General features: G+C 38.1%; 1 protein-coding gene across 1 annotated transcript in view; it reads left to right on the top strand.

Moving 5' to 3' along the window:
- myo1d (myosin 1D) overlaps nt 1–14,410 on the top strand; it is an 86,504-nt gene that overhangs the window by 3,188 nt on the left and 68,906 nt on the right. The window contains 2 exon segments of the mRNA XM_073866506.1: nt 12,280–12,488; nt 13,849–13,942. Coding sequence (XP_073722607.1) covers nt 12,280–12,488; nt 13,849–13,942 — 303 coding nt within the window.

Here is a 14,410-nt window from a genome sequence, read left to right as displayed (position 1 = left end):
GGATCTTGGGGAAGTTTTTGGCAGTCCTCTGAGCATTTCCAAAAACAATTACATGTACTGCTCCAGACATTTTCCAAATTCTTCCAGACACTGGCTCTGATACTGCAGATCAAATAGTTGATAACCACTATACCATGTCAGCGCCTTTTAGCTTGCTGCTTATAAAGTTTTATCAAAACGCTGTTCTCTTAAAAAGATTATAGATTTATACACCACAGTTCATTTCAGTCCTCAAATCAAATTTCAAAAGTGCTTATGCATCCCAAAACAGCACTGTCTGGTACGCTTTAATGTTTTGTATTACTCCGTTTAACAGAGTAAGCATTGAAATGATACTATGGCTAAATCGATATTCGCAGTGGACATTGTGTTTTGATCTAGTTTTTTGTAAGGTCCTGAACTTCTATATTAAAATAGGTTTTGAGGACACTTGTTCTTTGCTTATAGATTTAGATGCTTTTCATTTTCTTATAACTAATGTGTGAAAGAGTGCTGTTTTGGCCATATATCAGCCCTCCTGTGATTCTGTTGTATGCAGGAGGTAGCAGGCCAGTATGGTTAAGTATTCCCTTGACAGCATGACATTTTCACTTCATTTAGACTATGTGTTTAACCTTTTACTCTCATGTAGCTGTATTGTTGTACTGTTCTGGAATTGACAGGAAGAGTGCGCTTTAAAAAAAAGTGTTGGCAGCATGTAAAGCTTTACCGCTCTTCCTATTGATATTTTCCTGCACTGGAGAGGTCACCTTTGACCCTCACAAAGTCCTTGCCATGCACTAACACAGTCAGAAAAAGGTAAAAGAGCCGTCACTGGGACGGTACCCTTAAAGGTCCTAATGGGTGATTCTCACGAAATCCAGACTTAGAAGGTGTCCAGCATCAGATTTTTATAAAAGCCCTTGAAGCCAATTTTTTTGCACATATAAGATTAAGGTCTGAACTTACTATAACCATTATTTTTAGAGGATTGAAAATATTTCATATAGAATTATTTACATTTTTTTTTCCAAAAATTATCATTACCGCAACATGATACATTAAATATATGCATTTACAAACTCATGTTTTGGTAATGAGAACTAAAAAGTTGTCTAGGTACTATGAAATACAAATATTTCAACTTTTATCTAGAGAGAAAAAATAAGAACTGCTTACCTGGTAGCCATCTTGAGTGTCACAGTCAATTATGTCCCTTCCAACAAATTTATTTTGAAAATGTTAGTTCCTTGAGGGCTTAAACAATGATTGAAAATTGTTGCGGAGGATGAGAAAAATTTTCTTGGACACATTTATATTCCTTATTATTGTCTCTACATGTACCAATGATCACCAAATACCACATGTTTCTTTACTGTAAATGTTTAACATGCACTGAAGCTTTTTATTTTTTAGATTTTTTAATTTTAAATATTTCCATGTCAAAGAACCCAAATCCAGTCATGGACATGTAGCGGTAATGAAAATGTTCCCCTTAAATGTGGAAAAAAAATTGGTTTGTATGATGTCATTTGAAATCATGTGCAAAATAGTACGTGAAGAGATGTTTGTAACTGTATGCTTCTTATTTTGATACTCTTACTTTGCATTTACTTTTTTATCAAAATTTTTCATGACACCTCATAAGTCTAATTTCACGAGAATCACCCTAATATGTACCATTTAGATGCCAATATGCACTCTTTAGGTAGAAAAGTGTACTTCATGCAAGGGTACTGCCCCAGTGACAGCTTTTGTACCTTTTTTTGAGCGTGCAAGACATGTAACTGCTCATTATAGTTTTAGATTATAGCTTAAAGCTTTATTAGTTAGTCATTACCAAATTTACCTGGACAGTTCTGAAACAAAGGTTATAATGTTAAGTCTATAAAGTCATATTTGTTTGCATTGGCACTGGCAGCATGGGCAGGAGTATTTAACAAAGGCCATAAATGACATAACCGTATTTGTTCCAGATGGCCAGTGCCTCTTACAGTATTGATGATATGAAACTCTGGACAGCATTCAATCACTTCTGTTGACATTGATCTTATTTTGTCTGAGGGTGCCTCTCCACTACTCCTTTATTTTGTAACAGAACCCATGCAATGATGTTTAAGTTCGTTGTATTTGGCTCTACAGTACCTCTGTTTTTAGCAATGTGACCTGCTTATGATTGTGACCAAAGAATTCGATTTTATTACTTAAATACAGCTACACTGCTAGTATTTCAGGGCTGTAAAACTTTTTGTTGTACAAGCACAAAGCCTCGCCCCATCAATAGTGTAACAAGCCACTTGTTGCCTTTATACAGTAGCAGGACCATGTGGAGTCCAGCTGTGACACATGGCAACCCGATTCCAGTCCGACAAAGCAAACAAGAGGGATCAAAGTCTTTACAGAGCTCAGGTGCACTTTGCTAAACCAGACATAAGGTTGCAGATTTAATTTCCCTAAACTGGGCAGACAGATGAGCTAAACATTTGGAATGTAAGCAAGAATGATGACATTAAATATAAAACGTATGCCTAGTAAGTGCCCTATTTGTAAATTTAGGTACAGGTGAACATAGTCTTAATATTTCATGGTTTACCATTTGAATAAGTGACTGTGACACATAGACAGTACAGGACTTTTAACCTTTTGAAGGCAAGACAGTCGGTGCAAATGGAATCTTTACCCAATTCCAGCTTATTGAATGGGGGAAGACTAAAAATGGTTTGTCAATATTTAGTTAAATAAAGGTTAATAATTTTATACAGCTGTATATTTCAGACTGGTCTATTTAAATATGGTGGTACAATGGAGCTATATGGTTGGTGTGCTCCCTTGATGTGCTGCCCATTTGCTTAGCCCACAATGATGCAAACTCAAGCTTTAAAAGAGGACACCTCCACTTGTTAAGTTATGAGGTAAGGGATACTGTTTCCGGGTCCAAGCCTTGACTCATTTCAATAGAGGATGTTATATAAACAGGCGTTTATGAGCACTATTTATTCATGTTACGTCGTAAAAAATGTATAAACACCCAGACGTGTCTCCAGGCTCACAGAATCAGACAGCAATATATGAATAATTAGCATAAAAAAATCCATGTCCATAACTCCATGTCTGGTCATCTCGAATTTTGTTTTTGAAATAAAAATTAGGATCAGATACGAGTACATAATAGCGTGATTTTCTTGTTATTTCCCTATGGCCTTTTAAAGCGGATGAACTTGGAAGTTGTGCGTGACGTCAGACTTGAACTATTAGATATAAACCAGGGCCACTGTCTCTGTCGCTTTTTTGTCTGTATAAGGTTGTCTGCATTGAAAAATCCAATTGGTAAATGCCATCATGTACAGTAGACACTAGGGGTGCACGAATAAATGCAGATATACACTAATAACACGTGACCGATAACTATTCTGAATCGCACAGCCGATAATATTTACAGCTATTTCATGTACTACGGCTTTTGATCAGTAAGTCTTATCAATTAAATCACAATAATCACTGTTAATTTGAGTCGTTTATAACATGCTTTTGAAAAAGCAAAACTCGTCAAACATAATCATTATACATATTCTTTATTATCATAAAAATACCCGAAAAGGTTTGAAGAACAGCAATATAAATATATCCTTAAGCAATTTCCTGTAGCTGCGTGTCATAGCTGCATGTGTATGGTTCTTTGTCTACAACGCATATTGAGTTCTGCACTAGAGCGCCCCCTGGATTTTCGATGTAGGGGCGTTTAACCATAATTAATTGAGAAGCATAGCAAGCGTCATCGGCCGATATATATCGGTGCACTCTTGCACTGTAAAAAATGGTGAATGTGATTTCACCAAGTAGGATGTGATCCTGGATCAATACCATTGTTGGTCCTGGATCAACATTTTCATTAACCAATAAGATTGCAGGATTAGGGGCTTTTAAAAATACCCCTCAAACTATTATTTCACACTAATTTGAGGGTTTAAAAATGGTTAGGGTTAGAGTTAAGGGTAGGTTGGGGTATCTTTGATTAAAACGTTGATCCAGGATCAACAAAAAATGTTGATCCAGGATCACATCTTACTTGGTGAAATCACGGTGACCGTAAAGAATACTTTGCTGCCTTAAAATTTTTTGTTGAACCAACTCGGATTTACAAGTCATTTTAACTTACTATTATTTGTCTTGACTAGAGATGAGTTGTTATAACTACAGGTGAGTTGTTATAACTTATAAATTTAAGTTTACTTTTCTCAACTACATTTTATAAGTTGTGACAACTAATCTCTGTTGACATGACTTGTAAATCTGAGTTGATTTAACAAAAAATTTTAAGGCAGCAAAGTTTTTTTTACAGTGTGGTAGACACGGTTTCCATTGAATTCCTCCATCATTTTCTGACTTCCATTGGCTTTGAAATGAGCTAATTACTGGAAGATATCAGAATACAATTATTGGATAATTTTTTTTTTCATTTATGACACAATCCAAGCCCATTCCTCTTCTGGAGGATGATTTTCCCATTCCTTTAAGAACATATTAGCTGTGTCTGAAACCGCTCCCTATCCACTATATAGTGCACTATATCGGGTGTCGGCCATTTTGTAGTGGTGTCCGAAACCTGAGTGAACAACTTCATTCCCTACATTCATTCACTACTTTTTACCCACAATGCACTCTGATTTTGAGGGTACATTCGATGTACACTCGTTCACTCATATTTCCCATGATGCAACGGGAGACGAACGGGTAACTTGAATCAGCTGAAGGATACTGACAGTAAACACCAAACATTTTCTTGTTGTCAGTTATTTTCTACTTTTTAAAAATAAACAAATGAAAAATAATTGCGTATCTCTTATTTAAAATCTAATACACATTTTTATTAAACAATAAATAAACAGCAGTAAATAAATATTATAAGCAGTTGTTTTGTTCTCTTATTATCAACTAATACAATAAACATGACAAATGTGAAAAACAGTAAGAAAGTAAACTTTACCATTTCACAGCACAATCAATAAAGCCACACAGGTGTTTTTGATAAAGCTCTGCGACAGCTCTCTGACGCATGATATTTGCGTCAGTGTCCGAAATCGCTCACTCATTTTCATTTGCTTCTTCCCCATATAGTGGACTCAACTGTCATTCCCCATATAGGGCATAGTGAATGAGTGAACGAGGGAACGGTTTCAGACACAGCTATTGTAACCTTGCCTGTAAAAACCCAGCTTGGAGCCTTTTACCGTTTTCTTCATAAATTCATCCTACATAATGATGGTTGAAATTAAAGTGAAATCAAACTTTGATGCTCATAATTTCAAAATTAGATTTTGAGATTTTAGCCTGTATTTTAAAGACAGGCTCACATAACATATCCCGTCTCCTGCTAAGCAGAATTTTTCATTTGAATCATTTCAGTCTTGTGTTGCGAAAGGCTGTTGTATCGATTGTTCCTTCAACAGCCTCTTCTTTAACTCTACAGCAAAGAAAGGCAGCCGTCTGCCCTCAAGAATTTCCATACAACCCCCTGTAATCTGAAACATATCACCAGCCTTACATAAACAAGGCTGTGCTTTTTTACCCTTTTTCCCCCAGAAAAAGCTTTAAGCTCCACAGACGTCTCATTTGTGGACTGTGTGACTTGGCGACGGGCACTGAAACGATGAAGCCTGTCAGGGGAGCTCCCACTTTCCCTGTCTTTAGGGTTTATGGTCGTGATATTTTTACAGTCACTCTTTTTGTACCCCGTCTCATGTTAACAGCAGGCTAGAATTATTTGCAGGTTTGTATTTGAAATGGAAACCCAAAGCACCAAATTTAATTTTCGTGGCCTAATGCACACAAGTGACTCCTAAATAACTCCCAAATTGTGTATCTGCCACTCCCATCACCCCGAGGGTCCATTTCCTCTCTCTAGCAGATGAGGTGGTTTGATTACATTACAAAGACTAATAGATGATATTATATATCCTCTGTTTTGTCTAATAACATAATTTAGATGGTACAGAAGGGATGTGTCATGTATTTAATGAGCTGTTTCTGTTGTGTTTAATACATGATTGAAGTCTGCTGCGTGTATACTGTATGTCTGTGTATGAGGCTATTGTGTTGTTGTTTTTTAGGCCATTGGTGCGTCATATAATCCTTGCATAAACATTTATACTAATTTCCTCTTTTTAACCAACTCATTCATTTTTCTTTTTGTTGTTTTAACAACCTCATTTTCTGTATTTCTCTCTTTCGCCTCCTTCGTCTGTTTTTGTACTTTCCCTCCTTGCCCTCTTTTTACCCCGACAGAGATCACTTTATGAAATAGCTTGCTGAGTAACGTCTGAGTCCCCTTGGCTGTTCTTGTATTTGTGTCTATTTTCTTTCTCGAGTTGGCCGTCATCTCGTCCGCTACCGGCCAGTGACATCATATTGGGCTCAGGACCATGTGGTAAAAGCACAGAAGCGTTAGAGATGGGCTCGCGGCCACGTCTAGCCACTAGAAACCCCTCTTACGCTTTACCGTTGACCTCTGAAATGCAATCGTCGAAACACGCGTGCCTCTTTTTTCCATCATTCCCTTTCCTTTATCCTGATGCGAGAACAAACATTCCTCTGATCTCAGGGAGACAATGAAGGGAGTGGTCCAAAATAACAAAAAAACTCAGCCCGGCATTTACACCTGGCTCTCATTTCCTGAATAGTCAGTGCAAAGCTAATGAAAGTTAGTGTGAAAGCTGCACGTTTCAGATTGTTAAACGTAAATGTGTGCCAAGTGGAACACACATTTTTCCTATTCAGACTTTGTCTACAGTAGCATGTTTGTAAAAGAGTTTAGTTTAATCGACAAGAGCGAGAAAAACTGAGCGCAAGTGGGATGGCCGTGAACAATTTTTCTTACCAGAAAAATGTTTGTTGAAGGATATGTGTTGGGGTTTAAAGGATTGTCATCAGCACAGAAGCTGCTGGCGTTTAACAGTAAACAAATGTAGTAAAAGATACAGAGACATTTCTTTCAAATGTGCAAATTTGTTTGTGGTGTTCAAGAGGTGGGGTTTAACCTTTAAAGACCTATTTTAAAATGTTTTCATTTTTTTTCTTTAGAAGCATAAGAATTACTTTTATTTCCAATGAGCCAATGTAGTATATGATGGAAAGATACATCATAATTTACATCTACCTGTATGCATTTGGCGACTAACAGTGCATTACAAGGTATACACTTAGCTATACAGCCTTGGATATCTTGGTTGTTTATTTTAGATGGCAATGAGATCTTTCAGTGTGGACATTTCTAAATTTTCATCAAATGTGTTCAAAATAAAATGATCTAGGATAAGCTATCCACATTAAAAATAAACGTCAAATCTGATACTTAACTGTGATCTCCAGTATAAGTCTCAAGTTTTACATATCAATAGTGTGCTGCAAAAAATCAGACATAGGACAGCTGATAAACAGTCCAGAGGCTGACTCGCTATCAGGTCATACCCAGCATGCTCTGTGTTAATCTGTGGAATAACTTTGATTGCTTGATGGTAAATTGTATGCAGGGATAACCATGGATCAAGGACAGATTATCCTCTCATTGCTGAGGCTGTGAATACATAGGCTTTGATGTGTTATCAAGGGGGTGGACTATCTCAATGCTCCACAGACATGGACTTTATATAAGATAGTTATAGGGCTACAAGGAAAAGTACTGTACAAAAACAAGGCATAGTCTGTTGGAACCTTAAAGGGATAGTTCACCCAAAAATGAAAATAATGTCATTAATGACACGCAGTTTAAGATGAAGTTTAAGAGATTTCTGACCCTCCATTGAAAATCTATACGGTATACTGTCCATGTCCAGAAAGCTGATAAAAGCATCATCAAAGTAGTCCATGTGACTTCAGTGGTTCAGTTAGAATGTGTGGTCCAAAATGGATGACTTTATTCAGCATTGTCTTTTCTCCCGCGTCTATTGTGAAGCACATGCGCGAGACTAAAGACACGTGACTGCAGTGGCGTGCATGACGTACAACGTGGCTGACGTGTTATCTGGTGTGCCCCGGCTGTTTGTTTTTTTTGTGCACCCGGTCTACGTTTACAGATGCACGCTGTAAGTTTAAAAAAAACTGCAGTCACGTGATTTTAGTCTTGTGCATGCGCTTCACAACAGATGCGGAAGAGAAGACAATGCTAAATAAAGTCATAATTTGTATGACTGTATTTTCGATGCTTCAACACATTCTAACTGACTCACTGATGTCACATGGACTACTTTGATGATGTTTTTATTACCTTCCTGGACATAGACAGTATAGCGTACATAGATTTTTAATGAAGGGTCAACAAGCTCTCGGACTAAATATATAAATCTTAAACTGTGTTTCGAAGATGAACAGAGGTCTTACGAGTTTGGAACGACATGAGGGCGAGTCACTAATGACATTATTTTCATTTTTGGGTGAACTATCCCTTTAATGGCCAAATGAAAAAGTTTTATTTTTAAATAACACCATATTCACTTTAGTATATTCCTTTGTAAGCTTGTAACTGCTGTCCAGTATTTTCACTTTGCTCACTTTTTGCTGTAACTTGCCACTAGAGAATGTCACAGGCTACACCCCACCCCGGTCAACCACAGGCAAATAACCACAAGAGACCCACCCAAACAAGGATGAAACCAGTAGTTAGACTGAGCAAGTGATCCCATTCTAAAAATGGTTATTGTCTTAGTCTTTTAAAGGGATTTAAACTACACATCCTAGCTTGCTGAAAAAAGGGCAGAACTTTTCTCTTGCCGAACGTGCTTTGGATATTTCAATATTGGTGGTGTCAGTATGCCCAAGTCTAATGTACACAAATGCTGATGTTTCACCCGTGGACCAGATTCAGCTAGAGAAAGTGGCCAGTTGTTGCCTGACACACATCTTTATTCTCTATTCAGTAGAAACTCCTCTAAAACTTTCTGGGAAAATGTGAATATGGGATGACAGAGCCACTCCCTGCATTCTCTTATGATTTCTAACAGCCCTACTGAAATATCTAGCTCATGGGTCTCCAACCCTGTTCCTGGAGGGTCCTATCCTGCAGGTTTCAGTTTCAACCCCAATCAAGCACACCTGAACCTGCTAATCAAGTTTTTCCAGGCTACCTAAAAGTTATAGGCAGGTATGTTGGAGTAGGGTTGAAACTAAAATATGCAGGACAGGTTTCCTCCAGGAAGAGCGTTGGAAATCCCTGATCTCGCTAATATCAGCATTCATTTCTATGTTGGACCAGGCTGGTTTATGTGGGTTAGTGCTGGTTTTGTGCAGATGGACAAGAAACATTTCTTGCATTCTGTGCATTTGCATTATCCACTCATCCATCCATCCATCCATCCACCCACCTATGCATCCGCCTACCTACATACCTAACACACATTAAGGCCTAGTCCACACAGACACAGGTATTTTTATAGCCTTGATTTTTTTATGCGGTTCGGCGTTCAGTATTAGGGCACTGAAACTGAACATTTTTGAAAACCCCTGCCAGGGTGAGGATTTTAAGAAACGCCGGTAGCAGTGTTGTCGTGTAGACAGTAAAACCTGGGTTTTTGCCTTGCTACGGAACCGGTCATAACTTTTTGTTAGGTTTCTGATTGGCCAAGGTTGCTTTACGATTTGGGTTACCGTATTTTCCGGACTATAAGCTGCACTGGAGTATAAGCCGCATCTTTCAAAAATGCGTAATTAAGACGAAATAACATATATAAGTCACAGTGGAGTCGACTATACGTCGCGTTTATTTAGAAAATGATTTCGCAAAATCCAAGCCGAAGAACAGAAATTGAATCTGGAAAGGCATGTTATTCAACTAAACAATAGCAGACAGAACAGCAGGCTGAATAGATGTTTGTACGTTAAAAGTAATATTATCAGTTATTCAAACGATAAACGAATAGTCTAAATTAACCAAACAAGCCAACTAGCGTGAAGTTCGCAGACTCGTCATTCCGCATCACTGAATCCATTGACTTACATAAATACAGGAGCAGCATATATCGGACTCTGTGGACGGTAATGTGGTCTCTTGCCTCATAAATGTCAACATGAATTCTTACGGACTAACAAGCCGCACCGGAGTATAAGACGCAGCAAAAGCCAAGTTATGAAAAAAAATGCGGCTTATAGTCCAAAAAATACGGTATATCGGCGCCTGCTGGTGCTGGTGTGGCATGCTCTTGACAGTGCTTGATAGCGTGTTTTTGCTTTTTCATGTGGATGGAGATTTTTTTTAAACCGAGCATGTGTGTACGAGATTTTTTTTTAGGAAAACTCGGGTTTTTAAAATACCCGTGTCCGTGTGGACTAGACCTAATGCTTAAGGGGTAAATTGCATAAAATTGACACCTGACTGTTCCCAAAAAAAGTCACATTGCAAAAAATCTGATACCTGTTTAATTGTTTCCTCATCTAAAAGTGGAACATACAAAAAAAAGGAAATGACATCAGTGGACCTAATTTTTATTCAAAACATTAATAGCTTTTATATCATATGTCTATTTTTGTCAAGGAGATACACCGACTTGCCTCAAAGCTATGATACTATTACTCATGTAAATGATCTGTTTATTGTCATCAGCTGACGTTAAGGTGATGATGTGGGTGAGTAAAGCCTGCCTGCTCTGTTGGGGTGTGGAGGTCTGGCCTGCGCTCCGTACACACAGACCTCACATTGACAGAAGTACAATGGAGCGGGTACACCACAGCATCCCACTCCACAGGCTGTCACAATAGATCCTTTTCATTCAAGCAGCTTTGGGGCCGGCCTGCCAGCCTGCTGTCACCAATGGCACAAGCAGCACTGCCCTGCCACCCTGTCTGCCAGTCAACCCCTGACATCACACTGATATATGTAGAGCACTTAAACACACAGTGCTGAATCAGTTCACCTCAGCTAAATCATTTTTTACATTTGCCTAAAGACATTTACTTGAGGATGGTTGAAAATTGTGTTTATGGACCAGTTCAAAAGATGCAAACAACACTGGTCCAGAAGCACCCCCCGTTTCCGTTTTTTAACACTAGAAAAACGTTGGGATAAAATAAACCAACAGAACATATAAACCTGAATTAACTGAAGTTAAACAAACATCTTAAAGATAATAATATATATAAAATAAAAAAATAACTGTCACAAACTGTAACAGGAAGTGTTTCTGGACCAGTGTTGTTTACATCATTTGAACTGGTCTATTTTCAGTTCAACTCAATTCATTGGTCCCAAGCTTTCACTGGGACAGTACCCTTTAAGAAGGTCTTTATACAAATATTAATACATTTGGTACCAATATTTACCTTTGAGGTACTAATATGTACTCTGTAGGTTCAAACAAAGGTGTATTATAATTTTTTAACCAGTTTTTCTCGCAGTGCATGGTCTCCATTCACATATTGTGTGGGAAAGGGCAGGTTATGAATAACATGAGGGTGAGTAAATACTGGCAGAATAAATTTTTTTTTGGTGAACTATCCCTTAAAGTGAACTTGAAACTAGTATACACTATACACTTCAAACTTAAGCAGTTTTAAACACTTCAGTCTGCGTCCATGGTGATTTATATTGTTTTAAAGGATCACTGCTCATTTCATAAACCCCCTGATGTATTTGTGGGAAGACCTGAGGGAATTATGGGCTGTTTATGTGAATGTTATTGTGATATGCAGGGTGTTAGTGAGGTAGGCTCCTCTTCAATTAGTGCAGCAGTTTTTTATACATATTCAGTTATTACATTATACTATAGGAAACTCAAAGTTTCTATACAGTGTTCAGATTCAGTACTGCGCTGTATGAGTACCATTGATTCAGCATGAAACTATGATGTCACTATTCAAACTTCCAAGGGTACTGACTGGGGCAGGATGGAGCTGAGGGAGGCTTGGCAAACCCACAGGTTGAGAAGAAAGGATGCCTTATTCTAGGCATGACCCAGGTCTGCTTAGAAGAACAGGGAAGTGAGATCTCCGCTCCCCTGGGAACGAGTTCAAAACAGCTTGGCGAAGCGAACTTTAACTACTGGCTTTGTGTGATCTCGGAGTTTGCAATGTGGGGTGGATAGGAGACTGTTTTAGATGTCCACAATCTTCTCTTGTCTGAGTTTTTCAGTGAAACCTGACCCTGACCATCCTATTTACTTTTCATTGCTGAAAGAGATAATTCATAAAGCTGGTCTTTCTTTAGACCTTGAAATATGACTTCACAAACCACAGTGACCACAAAACTAACAAATAGTAGTAAAGCTAATACTCCATGATGTGCACAAATGTGACAGTCTGGTTGTCTCTCTGCCACAGGTTTGAAAAGGGTCGCATCTACTCATACATTGGCGAGGTGGTGGTATCGGTTAACCCTTACCGTGCCATGAACATTTACGGACGGGATACCATCGAGCAGTACAAAGGCAGAGAGCTGTACGAGCGCCCGCCGCATCTCTTCGCCATCGCCGATGCTGCATACAAAGCCATGAAGCGGAGGAACAAAGACACTTGCATTGTTATCTCAGGTAGACTCTTTAAAGGTGCAGTGTGTAAATTTTAGCGGCATCTAGTGGTTAGGTTGCAAATTGCAACCAACAGCTCAGTTCACAGCTCACCCCTTGCTTTTGAAACGCATAGAGAAACTACGGTAGCCGACACAGGACAAACATGTCATTGTTGGAGACAACTTAATAAAAAAGTTAAGAGCTTCTGTAAAAACATGGCGGCACAAAATGGCGTCTTCCATGTAAGGGGACCCTCGGTGTATGTAGAAAAAAGTCTCATTCTAAGGTAATAAAAACATAGCGGTTCTTTATGAAAGGTCTTTATACACCCCTGATAATATAGTTTTTTATATATTTTTGCATTTCTGTCAAGAGATTCTTCTAAAAATTACACACTGCACCTTTAACATTGACCCATAATTCTGAAATTTTGCCTTGATTTGAGGAGGAACCAGTGATAAAAAAAATGAATTTCCATAAATATTAAAAAGCACCCTATTGTCTTTTTCATTATGATAAACAATAAGCATACTGGAATACAGGGTTTGGGAAAGCTAGCAGTTTTGGGATGATGTGATTTAATTTGTGGTCAGATGAGAATTGCTCGGCACTGACGCACTATAACGTGTGGTTTACGAGTCATACTTGACTGTTTAAGCAGAGAATGCTGACAATAGAGAACAAAGACTTGGTCCCCATTGTGTGAATAAGACTTACAAAAATAGGGTTGGCTCATTTCAACAACAAATCACTATGTTGAGACTATGTTTTCCGTCTGGGCTTATGGGAAACTATATTGAGGTGGGACACATAGCTCTAGGGAACAATCCAGAGACCTCTGAGATGAAGAAATGTTTCCTTTATAAGAAAACATTGATTGTTATCCAGAGAGAGAGTGACCACAGATTGTGACAACACTGCACAAATATTTGGCATACGTGGTGCCATCTTGTGGCAGACAGAATAATGTGCAAGTTTATTTAGAATGACTTACATTATAAGCATAATTTTATTTCATATACATGTGCTGCATACTGTAGGTGCTGCAAAAAGGATTTTCTTCTTTTTACACCCATTTTTTTTTCTTTACACCTGACAAGTGCAATAATCAGTGTTGCTTCAATTTCCCATTTAAAGTGGATGTGTATAACTTTTAGATGTTGCTGTGTTGTTTTCTGTGTGATAATGTGTAGATGGGTAACTTTAAACAATCTGTAAATTGCTTTCCAAGAAATCAAAAAAATATGACTGTTTGGGGCTGCATCCACTTTCATTCATTTTACATCACTGTAATGAGTTTGTGTCATACAGAAAGAATTCAATTCAAGTTTTGCTGCCTGTGTTTAACAGTGTTATACATTGTATTGTTGTTTCTGTGCAGGGGAGAGCGGTGCTGGAAAAACAGAAGCTAGTAAATACATTATGCAATATATTGCTGCTATCACCAATCCCAGCCAAAGAGCAGAGGTGGAGAGGTATGTAAAACAAAAGTTTTCCTGTTTCTCTCTCTATGCTGCTGCAGTGATGACTCATGTTAAGACTATTCTGTATAGCATTCAGTGATTTATCTAATGTTGAAAAAACTCTAAGCATTTCAGAATCAGACAGTACTTTATGTATAATATTGTTAAAGGGACACTCCACTTTTTTTAAACATGCTCATTTTCCAGCTTCCCTAGAGTTAAACATTTTATTTTTACCTTTTTGAAATCCATTTCAGCTGATCTCCGGGTCTGGTGGTACCACTTTTAGCATAGCTTAGCATAATCCATTGAATCTGATTAGACCATTAGCATTGCACAAAAAAATAACGCAATGATATTACGCAGCAGCCGAAAATAGTCCCCTTAGTAACTTTAATGGCAGGGGACTATTTTCGGGCAGTGTGCAATAATACTACGCCTGCTGCAGCCATGTTACAGCAGCAAAGTCCTTGATTATTA

This window comes from Misgurnus anguillicaudatus, chromosome 4, assembly GCF_027580225.2.
Source record: "Misgurnus anguillicaudatus chromosome 4, ASM2758022v2, whole genome shotgun sequence".
Lineage (NCBI taxonomy): Eukaryota > Metazoa > Chordata > Actinopteri > Cypriniformes > Cobitidae > Misgurnus > Misgurnus anguillicaudatus.
The sequence above is the reverse complement of the archived record's forward strand: the minus strand, read 5'-3'. Positions and strand labels throughout refer to the sequence as shown.